Below are 14,920 nucleotides of genomic sequence, written 5' to 3' on the forward strand. Positions count from 1 at the left end.
TCATTACGTTCACTAACAGACACATTTGAAAGGAAATTCCAATACCTATAATTTAATATTTATTATTAGTTAGTTATTTCAGATTCTCGGGTTTTTGAATTTCCGAAATTCCGAATTTTCAGAAATTGGAAATTTGGAAATTTGTAATTTTCGAAATTCGTAAATTCGTAAATTTTGGAAGTTCGGGAATTTTAGAATTTCAGAATTAACAAATTTGTCAAAATTTGTTCAAAACTAATTTGGAACTAAGCTAATTGCACATGTCTACTTGCAAGGAATACCTGTTCATCCTGCCATTCTCATGGGTGTGAATGAGGCCTTCCTGACCAGAAGCCTTCTGAGATATGAGACATGGAAATCCTGGAAGGCTATGGGTGGCTGAGGGAATGTCACTCGTGTCTTGTTCCCTAGCCCTGATGAAGAAAGAGTTATGAGCCCAAGAAACAAGTTGACTTTTTCTTCTGACTTCTTGTTATGAAACATAAAACTCTACTGGGCTTAGAGAAATGCATCGCTGTCACATTTTGGATTTTCTTTTAGGCAAGAAATAAGAAAGTAGAAGAGGAACACAGTAAAAAAAAAAAAATTAGAATATTTACTAAACTAATAAAAGAAAATGACATGAGATTGTATAAGGGCGAGTGTGAAGGAAGTACCTTTGAAAAAGTTTTAATAAGGATGAAAGGTCTTGTTTATGTTCTATTTATTGCTTCTGTTTAGAAGAGAATATTCATCATGATAGAGGTTGCTGCATAGACAAAGGTGTTAGTGAATCAGTAAAGGAATTTTCAAAGATTGAGCAGTAATAAACAGGACCATAAAGGGGGACAAAGTACGCACCTCACTAGACGCCTCTGTATCAGCTTTATGATTCCGATTTCTGATGGATACACTATGAACATTTATCAATGTTATAGAGCAGAAGGACCTACACCTAACAAGAGCAAATAGACACAAACCACATCAGGACAACCTACATACTGCTGGAGAGACACCACTTCCAACACGCAACATCGGGAAAGGTATGAACTAAGCCTATTGTTCAGTTATGGGGTGCACTTCATTTAAGAATACAGTGATAGTAACATCTTATCTTGATAGATTGCCATAAGTGTAAGATTCACTCCTATAGGTATAGCCAGTGGGTGGGGCTGGAAACTCAAATACAGAGGTCTCACCTCTGGGTTGTAAAAAAAAAACAAAAAACATAATTATATATATATATATATATATATATATATATATATATATATATATATATATATATATATATATATATATATATATATATATATATATTATTATTATTATTTTTATTTTTTTTATTAATGTAAGTGCATTTGAAATTATATATATATATATATATATATATTTCATATATACACACACACACACACACACTCACACCCACACACTCTATATATATCATTTAACTGTCATACAATTTTCATCCAACATTCACATTTTTTTCCAAATTGTATTACAATATATATATATTTTTATTTTTTTTGCTTTCAGTTAATTTTTTATGTTTGCATTTAAACTTCACACAATTTTTGCCGAACAATCAAATTTTTTTGTTTGTTAAAATTGTATTGAGAGATGTCTAAATCTTGGATTACAATAATGATAGAAGTGCAATAAATCGATTATTACAAGACACAAGTTTCAAATAATTTGTGTGACTTATTTTTATAAAGTGTCATTATTCATGATTAAGGGAAAAAAAAAGACTTTAATCCTAGGTTCACACTGATGCGGGTTAGAAATTGTGCGAGTTCAGTTGAACTCGCACGATTTCAAACCGGCAATGCAGTCTGAGTGGGGGGGGGCAATTTGACAGACATCTGTGCGGATTCCTGCACAGATGTCAAATCGCATGCCAAAACAAACCAATGTGAAGGGGCTAATAAACAGAGCCACCGTTACTGACTGTTATGCCGCGTACACACGATCGGAATTCCGGCCAGCAAAACACCAATGAGAGCTTTTCATCTGAAATACCGACCGTGTGTATGCGCCATTGGAATTTAGCTGGCCGAATTCCCACCAGCAAAAATTTTAGAGCATGTTCTCAATTTTCCAGACGTAAATTCCAATCGTGTGTATGCAACTCCGACGCGCCAAAAAACTCACGCATGTTCAGATTCAACTACGAGATGGAAGCTATTGGCTACTGGGTATTGAACTTCCTTTTTCTATTTCCTTTGTACGTGTTGTACGTCACCGCGTTCTTGACGGTTGGAATTTGATGGTTTTCCTGACGGAATTTCTAAGGGATTTCGCTCAAGCTGTCTTGCCTACACACCAGAGTTTTTTTCCGACCAAAATTCTGATCATGTGTACGCAGCATAAGTGATATACCTGTTTGTTTAATCTAACTTATTTAGTGGAAAGATTGCTAACTCTTTTTTATTTTTTTTTCCCCACTTATCTGTCCTAAATAAAACTAAATTCCTCTTTAGTTCAATAAAACATCATTTTATTTGAAATCAAATAGATATTACATTTTAAACATAGAAACATACAAGCTTAGAAACACAGAAGAGTGACAGCAGAGAAAAAAGATGAAATGATTCATCAACTCAATTTCTTTTTTATTTATTTATTTGTTTTGTTTTTAAAAATAGTTTTGCTGAGTATAGAAATGTTTGACCAAAGCGTGCTTAAATTCACTTTTGACTGCCTGCTGGAAGTCTATAACAAGCGCCCATCTTGGTAAACTATTAAGTTAGATCTGAACTTTCCTTCTGCTGGTTTGAGGTCACATTTCTCTTATTCCTTCACCTTTTTGTCTCCAGCTCCTAAAAGCCATCCAATAGAAATATTAGCGCAAGGCTCTAATAAATAATTCTATACATTATTGGGAACATTTAGGAACATTAATGGAAACACTATATTGAGCTACAACTAGTTACGTAGTTGGGTTGGAAAAAGACACTTGTCTATTTAGCGCAAACAATAGAAAAACTGTTCACAGTTTCTATGTTTTTGGTCCTATTAATATCAAATAATTTCAATGCCAATAATGTGTCCATCAGTTCTTTATTTATCAAACAAATTGCTAAACGACTTTACTGAAGCAAGTTATTAGACCTGAATTATACATTGGCTGGACTCACTCTTTATTACCGTAGTTATCGTCGTATAACACGCACCCCTATTTTAGGAGGGAATTTAAAAGAGAAAAACTTTTAGGAGGGAAGTTTAAGGAAAAAAACTTACATTTAAATGCCCATCAATGCAGCCTTATCAGTGTCATTTGCAGCCTTGTCAGTGTCATTTGCAGCCTTGCATTGCAGCCTTGTCAGTCATTTGCAACCTTCCATCGCAGCCTTGTCAGTCGTTTACAGCCTTGCATTGCAGCCTTGCATTGCAGCCTTGTCAGTCGTTTGCAGCCTTGTCAGTCGTTTGCAGCCTTGCATTTGCAGCCTTGTCAGTCATTTGCCATTTACAAATGGCACCGGTAGTTCTCGGCGGCTTTCGGGTATTTTCAGCCGCAATCGGCCGTTCTCGGCTATTTTAGGCCGCACTCTACCATTCTCGGCTATTTTCGGCCACACTCGGCCGTTCTCGGCAGCTTTCGGCTTTCCCAAAGCCGCCATGAACGGCCGAGTGCGGCCGAAGATAGCCGAGAACGACCGAAGATAGCTGAGAACGGCCCAGTGCGGCCGAAAATACACGGAAGCCGCACAAAACGGCAGAAAGAGTTAGCAACAGCGGGGGGATCGGAGTATATTTCCCCCTGATTTTAGGGGGGAAAAAGTGTGTGTTATACGCCGAAAAATACGGTACTTGTTAACTTTTGTTAAAATGTATTAATAGTAAAACAAAAGACACCCAAACACCAGCACACAGCAAACATAAAAACAGAAGTGAACCACAACAATATAACCAAAATGCCTAACTAAGAGAAAGCCTAACTACAAACTAACTATATACAATAATTATAAAGGGGAGAGAATATGGGACTTTGCATGAGACATCCTAGAAAGTAGGTGCCTCCATCCCTGTCAATTGAAAACAAAGAGGGGGAGGTTTTGGACTTTAAAATGAGGCACATGAGTGGAACACCACATCCGATCAAAGGCACAAGTTTATTGAGGATATAAAAAAGTTATACAAATATCTTGGCCAGTTGGCTCTATATAAAGATATAAGTTAAGCTTACAAATGAATGAATCACATCATATATAACATAATAACATGGTACATCTATGATCTATCTATGATGGCCTTTTTGCTTAAATGGCCCGTTATCTTGACGTGTTTCGGTGACTATATCGCCTCAGCAGGAGCAGATACATGTAATCTGTAAAGACATTGTACATATGTATAAAGGCCAGTATGATTTATTCATAATTCAGGTTAGAAACAGAACAAAGGACTATATACAATATTATGTCCAAAAATGGGGAACACAAATAAACAATGTAAACTGGTGATGCTGGGAACAGATGGAAAGGGGGGGAAACAGGACTGGGATCAGGTATAAAGGGTGCAGAAATAAGGTAGTTAGGTACAGGATAAAGGGCAAGAGGAAGATCAGGAGCAGGATAAACAGCACACAGTAGCTGGATAGCAAATCAAAACACTGTTGCAAGGTGTATCAGCAGCCGAGGGACTAAATACCCTCCCAGCAGCCAGCACCAGGTGGAGCTGATTACTGGCAACATCTGCTGGTGGACACTAGAACTACAACCTTCTGCCTAGGGAACTAAGGTGCCACCAGAAGGCGATTCAGGTACTGATAACATCCCAGGAAGGAAATCAGCTGATTTTGGAGTGGACGGAGATTTAGGTTGTCACTGGGCCCCTTCACACTGCTGAACTCTAATATCGAATGCTATACTTCTGCATTTACTGAGTTGTGGGTTATTCCGTTTTTACACATGAGCTCAAAAATATTTAACACAATAGTCAGTGTTTTTTTATGGTCAGAAATAAAAAAAAATATTTGTTTCACATTTTATTTTAGTTAGGGAAATATAAAATAATGCATGTAAATATGTTTGGATTTCCATCCAGTTCCTTTTAATACGTCTAACAGGATATAATTACCTGATTTAAAAAAAAGCCAGTTGTTTCCTGAGCTGTATTCTTATTGCTCTATCTGGAGTGTCTTTGAGAGAGAGTCAGTCTGAAAGCAAGCAGAAAAACCCCTAAGCCCTTGTACACACGGTTGGAGATTTCAACGGAATGTTGCCCGATCGGACCGTTTTGTCGGATATTCCGACTGTGTGTGGTCTCCATCGGACTGTTTCCATCGTAATATCCGACGGACCAAGTTTTCCAACTTGTTGGTAAAATTTTCCAACAAAATGCTCCGATCATGTGTAGAGAATTCCGATCGGACAAAGTGCCACACATGCTCAGATCAAATTCCTACATCAAAGCTATTGGCTACTAGCCTGAATGTAGTCCCGTCATAACGAAATAATGTCAACGTCCGACAACTTTGTCCGACCGCGTGTATGCAACAGTTTCGGACAAAATCCGATGGATTTTGTTGTCCGAATCTCCGACCGTGTGTACAAGGGCTAATACTTTGTCAGTCCAATGTTATGGGTGCTGCCTGTAAAAAAAAAATGTTCAATTTTAACTATTCCAGAGGTTATCATTGAATTGGTGTGAAGATGAATTCTGGCCTTCCCTTCGGGCTTGCACTGTTGTACCGACTCCTCTCCTGTACTCAAATTGCTTTCTATGATTCTATTGCACACTGTGAGCTTGCATTGGGAGCTGCAGCAGGTCAGACAGAGCCTGATTTCCTGGCTGGAGACAGTCCAGCATCATCTAGGCCTTTCCTCTTCAGCATTACTATCCTGTCCCTTTCATTCATTGGATTTCAGTTCTTTCATGGATGAAGGCTCGGCATCACGCCTATGGTGGTCAGCATGCAAATACAAGCTGTCTTATGTCGCGTACACACGATCAGATTGTCCGGCATACTTAGTCCGCTGAAACACATTTCAGTGGACAATTCGATCGTGTGTGGGCTTCAACTGACTTTTCCAGCGTGAAGTCCGGCGGACTAAGAAAGTATTTTTGCACTCCAATCTTCCCGTCGGACTTGGGTTTCAGCGGACAATACTTTCGTCAGTATGCTAGTCCGGCGGACTAATAATTTCACATGCTCAGAAGCAAGTACGAAAAAGGAAGCTATTGGCTACTGGCTATTGAACTTCCTTTTTCTAGTCCCGTCGTACGTGCTGTACGTCATCGCGCAAGCGAACGTCGGACTTTCTGTGTGTCCGTGTGTGGCCAAGTCCGTTCGGTAGAAAGTCTGCCGGATTGTCCGCCAGATTGTATGTCGGACTAAGTACGCCATACAATTCGATCGTGTGTATGCGGCATAAGGGTGCCCACTACTCTATGCTGTCACCCACCCATCAAGGCATTTTGATATTTGCATTATTCCTCCCAAGAGACAGCCCACCGAGCACTGAGTGGCACAGAAACGCGGTGATGTCATCATTTGGTCCAACATGAAGCATGCAATGAAGGCAGGAAGGTTTTTATTTAACAAAAATCCAGAAGTTTGGAAGTTAGAAGTTTGGGAGGAACCAGGAAAGATTAAACTTCATCTTTAAGCATTTGTGAAGACTAGTAGAAAAAAAAAATCATTAGGGTTAATTTCCAATATTGATTTAATTATTTCCCTGTTTTTGTATTTTCTTTCAGAGGGAAAAAAGCAATGAAACACTCGGTGGGCATATTCTCCAGATCTGACAAAGGTGACTATGCCTGGCTGGTGACACTTTTATCATCGAGTGACTTCAGTGATTGCATTCAGGATGTGAGGTCCACCGTCATATCCAATAGTGGTTTTCGTCAGTTTATAGATGGCGCATCTCAGTGCTCTTTGGGGATCATATATCACACCAAGAACAGAGGACGAGTCAACATCACCGATGTACCCGAATCACTCTACGATGAGGAGCTGGAAAACCTGAACCAATTACTTGGTAAAAGATATATTGACAGATTAAAAGAAAGTTAGCCCCTGTACACACGGTCAGAGATTTCGACAACCAAATCCGTCAGATTTTGTCCGTCAGATCTTGTCCGAAACTGTTGTATACACACGGTCGGACTAAGTTGTTGAAATATCCGATAATTCAGAATGTGATGACGTAATTTCGTTACGATGGGACTACGGACAGGCTAGTAGCCAATAGCTTTGATGTAGGAATTTGATCTGAGCATGCGTGGCACTTTGTCCGATCAAAATTCTCTACACATGATCGGAGTATGTCCGATCGAACCAGTTGGTTGGGAAATATTTCCAACAAGTTGGAAAATTGGATCCGACGGATATTGCGATGGAATCAGTCTGATGCAGACCACACACAGTCGGATTATCCAACAACACGGTCTGATAGGACACATTCCGACGGATTCTCCGACCGTGTGTACAAGGGCTTAGACTGATAAATATATAGGGGAGAGGAGCGGGTATAATTCTATAGGGGAGGTGAGAAGAGACAATGAGAAGAAGGAGGAAGATATGATTCTAGAGGAGAGGGTAAGAGAGAAGTAGAGATATCACGTACCTGGTAGCAGAGCCTGATATGATGAGGACAGCCTCCCGTACACCTCTGACTCAATAGTGTAGACAGGAGGTGCAAGAGTACAGAGTGGCATGAGTGCTTGTAAGTTTTGCTAGTAGGAGGGTAGGTGTCCACGCTGGGCAGCAGAAGTCATCAGAAGGCTCCAGTAAGCAGGCAAGCAGGTGAGCAGCTTAGTACTGCTGACGGCAGGCAGAGTAGCAAAGTCAGGCAGGCCGGATCATACACAGACAGATGGATTAGATACAAGGCACAGGCAGGAGCGTGGTCAGAAAACAAGCTGGGTCTGGAACCAATCACTAAATTAGGAGCCAATGGAGCAGACAGAAGTGGAGGTCAGGGGACAAGTGGAGGTCAGTGCAAGGGGAAGTCAGGGGACAAGTCGAGATCAGTGCAAGCGGAGTTCAGAGAATGGTCAAGGCAAGCCGGATGACAGGTCAGCAACTGGAATCAGGATATAGAATCACAAGTCACAGGAGGCTGAAGACAAATCAGCACCGATCCTGAGCACTGGCCGAGTTTAACCTCTTCAGCCCCGGAAGATTTTACCTCCTTCCCGACCAGGGCACTTTTTACCTATTCGCCACTGCGTTGCTTTAGCTGACAATTGCGCGGCCGTGCGACGTTACACCAAAACAAAATTGACGTCTTTTTTTTTACCAAAAATAGAGATTTTTTTTTTGTGATATTTGATCACCTCTGCGGTTTTTATTTTTTGGGCTATAAACAAAACAAAGCTACATTTTTGAAAAAAAAAGCATTATTTTTTACATTTTGCTATAATAAATATCCCCCAAAAATTATATAAAAAAACTGTTTAGGCCAATACATATTCTTCTACATATTTTTGGTAAAAAAAAATAAAAAAAAAAATCGCAATAAGCGATTATTGATTGGTTTGCGCAAAAGTTATAACGTTTACAAAATAGGGGATAGTTTTATGGCATTTTATTCATATTTTTTTTTTTTTACTAGTAATGGCAGCGATCAGCGATTTGTATCATGACTGCAACATTATGGAGGACACATCGGACATTTTTGACACATTTTTGGGACCATTGTCATTTATACAGCAATCAGTGCTATACAAATGCACTGATCCCTGTGTAAATGACACTGGCAGTGAAGGGGTTAACCACTAGGGGGCATTTTAGGGGTTAAGTGTGTTCTGGGGAGTGATTCTAACTGTGAGTGATTTTTTTTTAAAAAAAAGCAATATTTTTTTACTTCTTGCTATGATAAATATCCCCCAAAAATATATAAAAAACAATTTTTTTCTTCAGTTTAGGCCGATATGTATTCTTCTACAAATTTTTGTTAAAAAAAAACAAAAAAAAACAATAATCGTATATATATTGGTTTGCGCAAAAGTTATAGCTTCTACAAAATAGGGGATAGTTTTATGGAATTTTTATTATTCATTTTTTTATCAGTAATGGAGGTGATCTGCGATTTTTATCGTGACTGTGACATTATGGCGAACACATCGTACACTATTTTGGGACCATTGCCATTTATACAGCAATCAGTGCTATAAAAATGCACTGATTACTGTATAAATTACACTGGCAGGGAAGAAGTTAAACACTAGGAGGCGATCAAGGGGTTAAGTGTTTCCTAGGGAGCGATTCTGACTGTGGGGGGATGGGCTACCACTAACATGACAGCGATCACTTCTCCCGATGACAAGGAGCGGTAGATTCCTGTCATGTCACTAGGTAGAACATGGAAATGTCTTGTTTACATACCCTGTTTCACCGAAAATAAGACCTAGCATGATTTTCGGTGATGGCTGCAATATAAGCTCTACCCCCCAAATAAACCCTACCCTGTTTCCCCGAAAATAAGCCCTACCCTGATAAATAAGACCTACAAGGACTTTAACTAGGGCTTATTTGGGGGGTAGGGCTTATATTGCAGCCATCACTGACAATCCCGCTAAGTCTTATTTTCGGGGAAACAGGGTAGGCATTTTCCCGTTCCATGGTTCCGTGACACGATTGCCAGAACACCAGCAGAAATCGAGTCTGCGGGACTGCGGGCATGGTCACATTGCACACGGTGTGCGCACATGCGCTACTAGCCCTGCCAATTAAAGGCGAGATACAGGTATGCCCATTTGCCCACCATTGCCATTATGCCGAAGTATATCGGCGTGCATCTGTTAAAAAGTGGTTAAATAGCCCAATTTAGCGCCAACATCTGTCACAGGAATACTTAAGCACTGGCACACATGAGAATGCAGGAGGGCATTAGCCAGTGCCCAATTCCTGTGAGCACAAAAGGGAGCACGTATTAGCCTGTGCAAAAATCCCCCAAGAGGAGTTATTTTGTCTATTGGCGAGCCTTTCCTTACAGTGGAGGAGAGAAGGGAAAGGAGAAGGAAGAAGACAATTAAAGAGGAGTGGAGGGATCAAGAGGAGAGGAAGGAAGAGAAAGGATGAAAAGGACAGGAGGGGAAGAGAGGAGGAATGGTGAGGGGAAAAGTGATGGAACAAGAATGTGACTAATATGGTTGATACTTGTGTGCAACCACAGGGAGAGACAATGTGATTGTGGTGATCGATGATGTGGAGGACAGCAGCCACGAGGAGAAGATTAATATCCTGAAGCTTCAGCCCACTATTGGGAAACTGGCCTGTGATTTTCTTCTCATTTCAAAAACTGAAAAAAACAACACTGAAACCCTAGTGACAAAACTGAGAAACGTGACAGCTTCTACTTCAGGTATGAGAAAAAGTTAAAAAAATAAATTTAAAAAATGAATAAAATTAAATTTTTTGTTACAATACATACAAAAAAAAAGCTAAATATAATAAAACATATTCAAATGTGTATTACATAAAATTTAAAATTGTAGACATAAGTTTGAAGGCTGGCCCGCAAGCTAGCCTGGATTTGTAGGAGGAGTCTGAGGGCTATAATATATCCCTCCTCCCAGGGCCGTTTTTAAGGCAGGGCAAAAGGGGCAGCTGCCCTGGGCCTTGTCATTGTTGTGGGGCCCAAAGCAGCTGCCTCATACTTGCCAACTATCCTGGTTTAAATTCCCTTGTCCCTTGAAGTTTTATTCCTGTGCTGTGTCCCGATATCTCAGTGTGAAGTGCTGCTACTAATGCTGCCCAGCTCTGCTCTATTGTTGTGTGTAGATGACTCACCTGCAGACCCTGTGTTTACATGTAAATTGCCAGCATTCATATGTAAATAGCGACGGCGGCAGTATTGATATGTATATCATGCCCCCCTGAGGTCAAATCCACAGTAATCTCTAGGAACCAATCAACAAGCAGAAATCATGTGCTCTAACCTCTAGCAACTAATCAGTGAGCTGTAATGAGTGCTGTATCCTCTAGCAACCAGTCAGTGAGCGGTAATAATACACCGTAACCTCTAGCAACCAATCACAATAGCCGCCTGATCTGATTCATTAAACTGATTTTGAGTCTAGCTGCTATTTATTGTATGTCTCAGAGCAGGTGGAGAGCAAAACTGCATGGGGGGGGTGCAAGAAAAGTTTTGCCCAGGGTCCAATCAATATTAAAGACAGCCCTGCCTCCTCCTCCTCCATCAGATTCTTCGTCGGATCATCCCACCCACCCATTCCCCCATATTTTTATTATTTAATTTACATTCCATTCATATTCATTCAGGGTATGCCCTCTTTCAGGCTGCATTCACACCTGAACGTAGCGTTTTCAAGCAGAAAATCGTGTGAATTTACCGCAATTTCGTTGTGTTTTTTTGCTGCGTTTTTACCGCGATTCCGCTGCGTTTTTTTACGGTGTTTTGCCGCGATTTTATGCAGGACAAAAGGTCACCAATGTAAAAAGAAGGAAAAAACGCCCAAATCTGCTTGATTCGAGCGACAAAAAAGGGTCCGGAACTTGTTTGAGCTTCAGGCGTTCGGCTTCAGGTGACATGGAGTGGAGATGTGAACCATCTCCATTGAGAATAATGGATTTTTTTTCCCCTCTAGCGTTTTGTAGCTTCAGGCTTCAAGCTACAAAACGCCCTGGTGTGAATGGGGCCTCAAGCATACTGACCCGCCAGGCCAAGGCACACCTTAGGTCTTGGTAGTTAGGATTATCACATTTCTAAGCCCTTGTACACACGGTCGGAGAATCCGTCGGAATGTGTCCTATCAGACCGTGTTGTCGGATAATCCGACTGTGTGTGGTCTGCATCGGACTGTTTCCGTCTGAATATCCGTCGGACCAAATTTTCCAACTTGCTGGAAATATTTTCCGACAAACTGGTCCGATAGGACATACTCCGATCATGTGTAGAGAATTTCGATCGGACAAAGTGCCACGCATGCTCAGATAAAATTCCTACATCAAAGCTATTGGCTACTAGCCTGAATGTAGTCCCATCGTAACGAAATTACGTCCTCACGTTCTGAAAGATCGGATTTTTCTACAACTTTGTCCGACCGTGTGTAGGCAGCAGTTTCGGACAAGATCCGACAGACAAAATCAGACGGATTTGGTTGTCGAAATGTCCGACCGTGTGTACAGGGGCTAAGTGAAGACTCTGACTACAAATAAAAAACTGTTTAATAAAGGTGGGAAAACAGGTTTGACCTTTTGGGTCGGACGGCCAGTATCAGAAAAGTGGTTACATTTTACAAACAAATATCAAATAAATGTTTTGTACATTGTTTCCTGTTATATGATCCTCATATGAAAACATGTTCTCTTTGTTACACACGTGTGCAGCGGTACATAGAAGCAGCAACCATGGAAGTCCTTATCCTCAGTCTGGCAGACACAATCTGGAGGAAACGCTGACAGACATCAATCAAACTAAGTGCAAGACTGAAGGTTCAAAACCAGTGCATGGTGACAAGCGCCCCAACACAAAAACAACACATGAGATTTTAATACCACGTAGCAGCAAGAGTCCAGAGGCATCATTCAGCAATGAGGGTCCTCAAACATGGAATGGCTGTGATGGGTTCATGAGGGAAATCCCAACACCAGTAGGCATCAGCGAGGAGTCTCAGATGACATGCAGAACTACAGAGTCTCTCAACAACTACGATAGTCAAAAAATGCCATCCAGTATCGAGAACTTAAAGACGTTGCACATCTCTGAGACTGAGAACATCTATGAGACTCCCGAAACATGGATCAATGACAAACCTAAGCCACAGCCAAATAATCGAAAGTCTACAATTTGGTACATTTCAGAAAATTCAGAGATGCTGCCCAACAATGAATGCCAAAAGGATGAATTCAGCATTAAAACTTCAAAGATAGGGTTCAATTCTGAGAGTTTGGAGAAACCGCCTGGCAAAGGTTTCCCAGTGACCCAACTCAACAATGAAACTTCTAGGATGCCGTACAGAATTGAGAGTTCAAATAAACCATCCATTGATGAATTCTCCAAGGTCCATTCATACAATAAGCCTTCTGAGATTGGCTACACCTATAAAAGTTCTGAAACAAAACACAACCATGAAAGATCAAAGGAACTATGTGATAATAGTGACTCGCTGTTCAAAGAAGAGAGCCCTGTCACACCGTTAAGAGATAAGTGTCCTAAGCAACTATCTTCACAAACAAGCATCGAAAGTCAGTCCAACAATGGGAAATGGTTTCTTGTGGTAGATGAACTGAAAAAAAACAATAGAATAAAAAAATAATTCCAGTGACCGGTCTCCTTAGACATTCCATAGATATAGGTATCTTAAAGCCCCATACACACTATCAGATTTTCTGCTGATTTTGTCCTTCAGATTTACCAAAACCATGTAGTAGAAGGACCTGCCTGATTGCATACACATTGAAACTCCTAAGGTTTGACCTCATATTATATGGTTTTGGTAAACCTGAAGGAAAAAATCAGCAGAAAATCTGATAGTGTGTATGGGGCTTTAGACTGATTAAGAATTTGCTAGTCTGTAACCTTATTTTTATGTTGCTTTTATTTCTGTGAATGTCTGGATGGCACACGCTACTATCTTTGATCTCTTTTGGTGTGCTTGGTTTTTGGTCAGTTTCTAATATTATGCACTATGACACTTTTAAAAATAGATAACAGCATTTATGCAGACATTACCCTCAATGGGGTGTTGCTTGGTATTCCCATACGCTTAGGGCTGGGCTATGAACCTGTAATGTCATCACACCCACCAATGCCGGCTGTCTTTGAGGCTCTGTGCTGTTTGACTGCATATGATTTATTTTTGCAATGTGAGTACCTTTCTTCATTCTTAAACAATAAACATACATTAGCAGTATTCATGCTATGTGCACCCTTGTCCCTTTCCCTTTTTTGGCGGCTGTCTGAAATGTTGTGATTGGGGTTAAGGCAATTACATTGGTGGGACCCAGTGGACCATACTCCTCTAGCCCGGGGACACCAGGAGGTGTCAGTTGTTCGCTACGCGTGTTTGATCTCTGCAACTAGGGATCATATTGATCCGCTAAGAGGCTTTTATTACAGTAGAGGGAGGGCACATGAGCTTTCTGGACTTTCCAATCTCTCCACGTCATGGGTCCCGAGAACAGGAACTCTCTATTAAAAACACACACATAATTTATATAGTGCACAATCAGGTGAGACTGATCACATTATTGTATGCAAAGGCACCTGTATATAAGAATATAATTAAAGTGATTGTAAAGGTTTGTTTTTAAATAAATAACAAACATGTTATACTTACCTGCTCTGTGCAGTTGGTTTTGCACAGAGCAGCCCACATCCTCCTCTTCTCGGGTCCCTCTTTGCTGCCCCTGCCCCCCCCTCCTATCAAGTGCCCCCGCAGCCAGCAGCTTCCTATGGAGGCACTGGAGCAGAGTCACAGCTCCGTGTGTCCATTCAGACACTGAGCCACGGCCCCGCCCCCTCTCTCCCCTGATTGACTGACTTTTATTGACAGCTGTGGGAGCCAATGGCGCCACTACTGTGTCTCAGCCAATCAGGAGTGTCCTGGACAGCTTAGACATTTGTGGACACCGCTGGAGAGAGATGAGGCTCAGGTAAGTAAGGGTCAAGAGGGGCTGCTACACACAGAAGGTTTTAATCTTAATGCATAGCAGTGGCGGCTGGTAAAGTTTTAGGATGGGGGCGCAAGACCCCGCCCCTCCACGGTTGGCCCCTCCCACTTCTCATAAGCCACACCCCTTATAGAATCCATATCATATACCAGGCTGCACATTATATACACCGGGCTCTGCACATCACATAACAGGCTGGACATTATACACCGGGCTCTGCACATCACATAACAGGCTGGACATTATACACCGGGCTCTGCACATCACATAATAGGCTGGACATTATACACCGGGCTCTGCACATCACATAACAGGCTGGACATTATACACCGGGCTCTGCACATCACA

The 14,920-nt window shown here is 41.1% G+C and overlaps 2 protein-coding genes across 8 annotated transcripts in view; both read left to right on the forward strand.

The window, feature by feature from the left end:
• The window catches only part of LOC143923394 (uncharacterized), a 372,703-nt gene that overhangs the window by 194,363 nt on the left and 163,420 nt on the right, over positions 1–14,920 (forward strand). The window lies entirely within an intron of this gene.
• LOC143923397 (uncharacterized) lies at positions 811–13,812 on the forward strand. 2 transcript variants are annotated; one of them, XM_077447055.1, is made up of 5 exons: positions 811–1,022; positions 2,087–2,180; positions 6,685–6,968; positions 10,110–10,298; positions 12,287–13,812. In XM_077447055.1, exons 3-5 carry the CDS (start codon positions 6,698–6,700, stop codon positions 13,213–13,215), a joined length of 1,389 nt encoding a protein of 462 aa, XP_077303181.1. In that variant the 5' UTR covers positions 811–1,022; positions 2,087–2,180; positions 6,685–6,697; the 3' UTR covers positions 13,216–13,812. The 2 variants fall into 2 exon arrangements, with proteins under 2 accessions (XP_077303181.1, XP_077303180.1); XM_077447054.1 differs by lacking the exon at positions 2,087–2,180.

The sequence above is a fragment of the Lithobates pipiens genome, unplaced genomic scaffold (genome assembly GCF_037356315.1).
Source record: "Lithobates pipiens isolate NorthernLeopardFrog02 unplaced genomic scaffold, aLitPip1_a1.2 Scaffold_22, whole genome shotgun sequence".
NCBI lineage: Eukaryota > Metazoa > Chordata > Amphibia > Anura > Ranidae > Lithobates > Lithobates pipiens.

Coding starts and splice junctions, on each gene's coding strand:
- LOC143923397 (XM_077447055.1), top strand. CDS start 6,698: ATGAAACACTCGGTGGGCATATTCTCCAGATCTGACAAAGGTGACTAT. Junction 6,969..10,109: donor AAACCTGAACCAATTACTTG/GTAAAAGATATA, acceptor GTGCAACCACAG/GGAGAGACAATGTGATTGTG. Junction 10,299..12,286: donor CGTGACAGCTTCTACTTCAG/GTATGAGAAAAA, acceptor ACACGTGTGCAG/CGGTACATAGAAGCAGCAAC.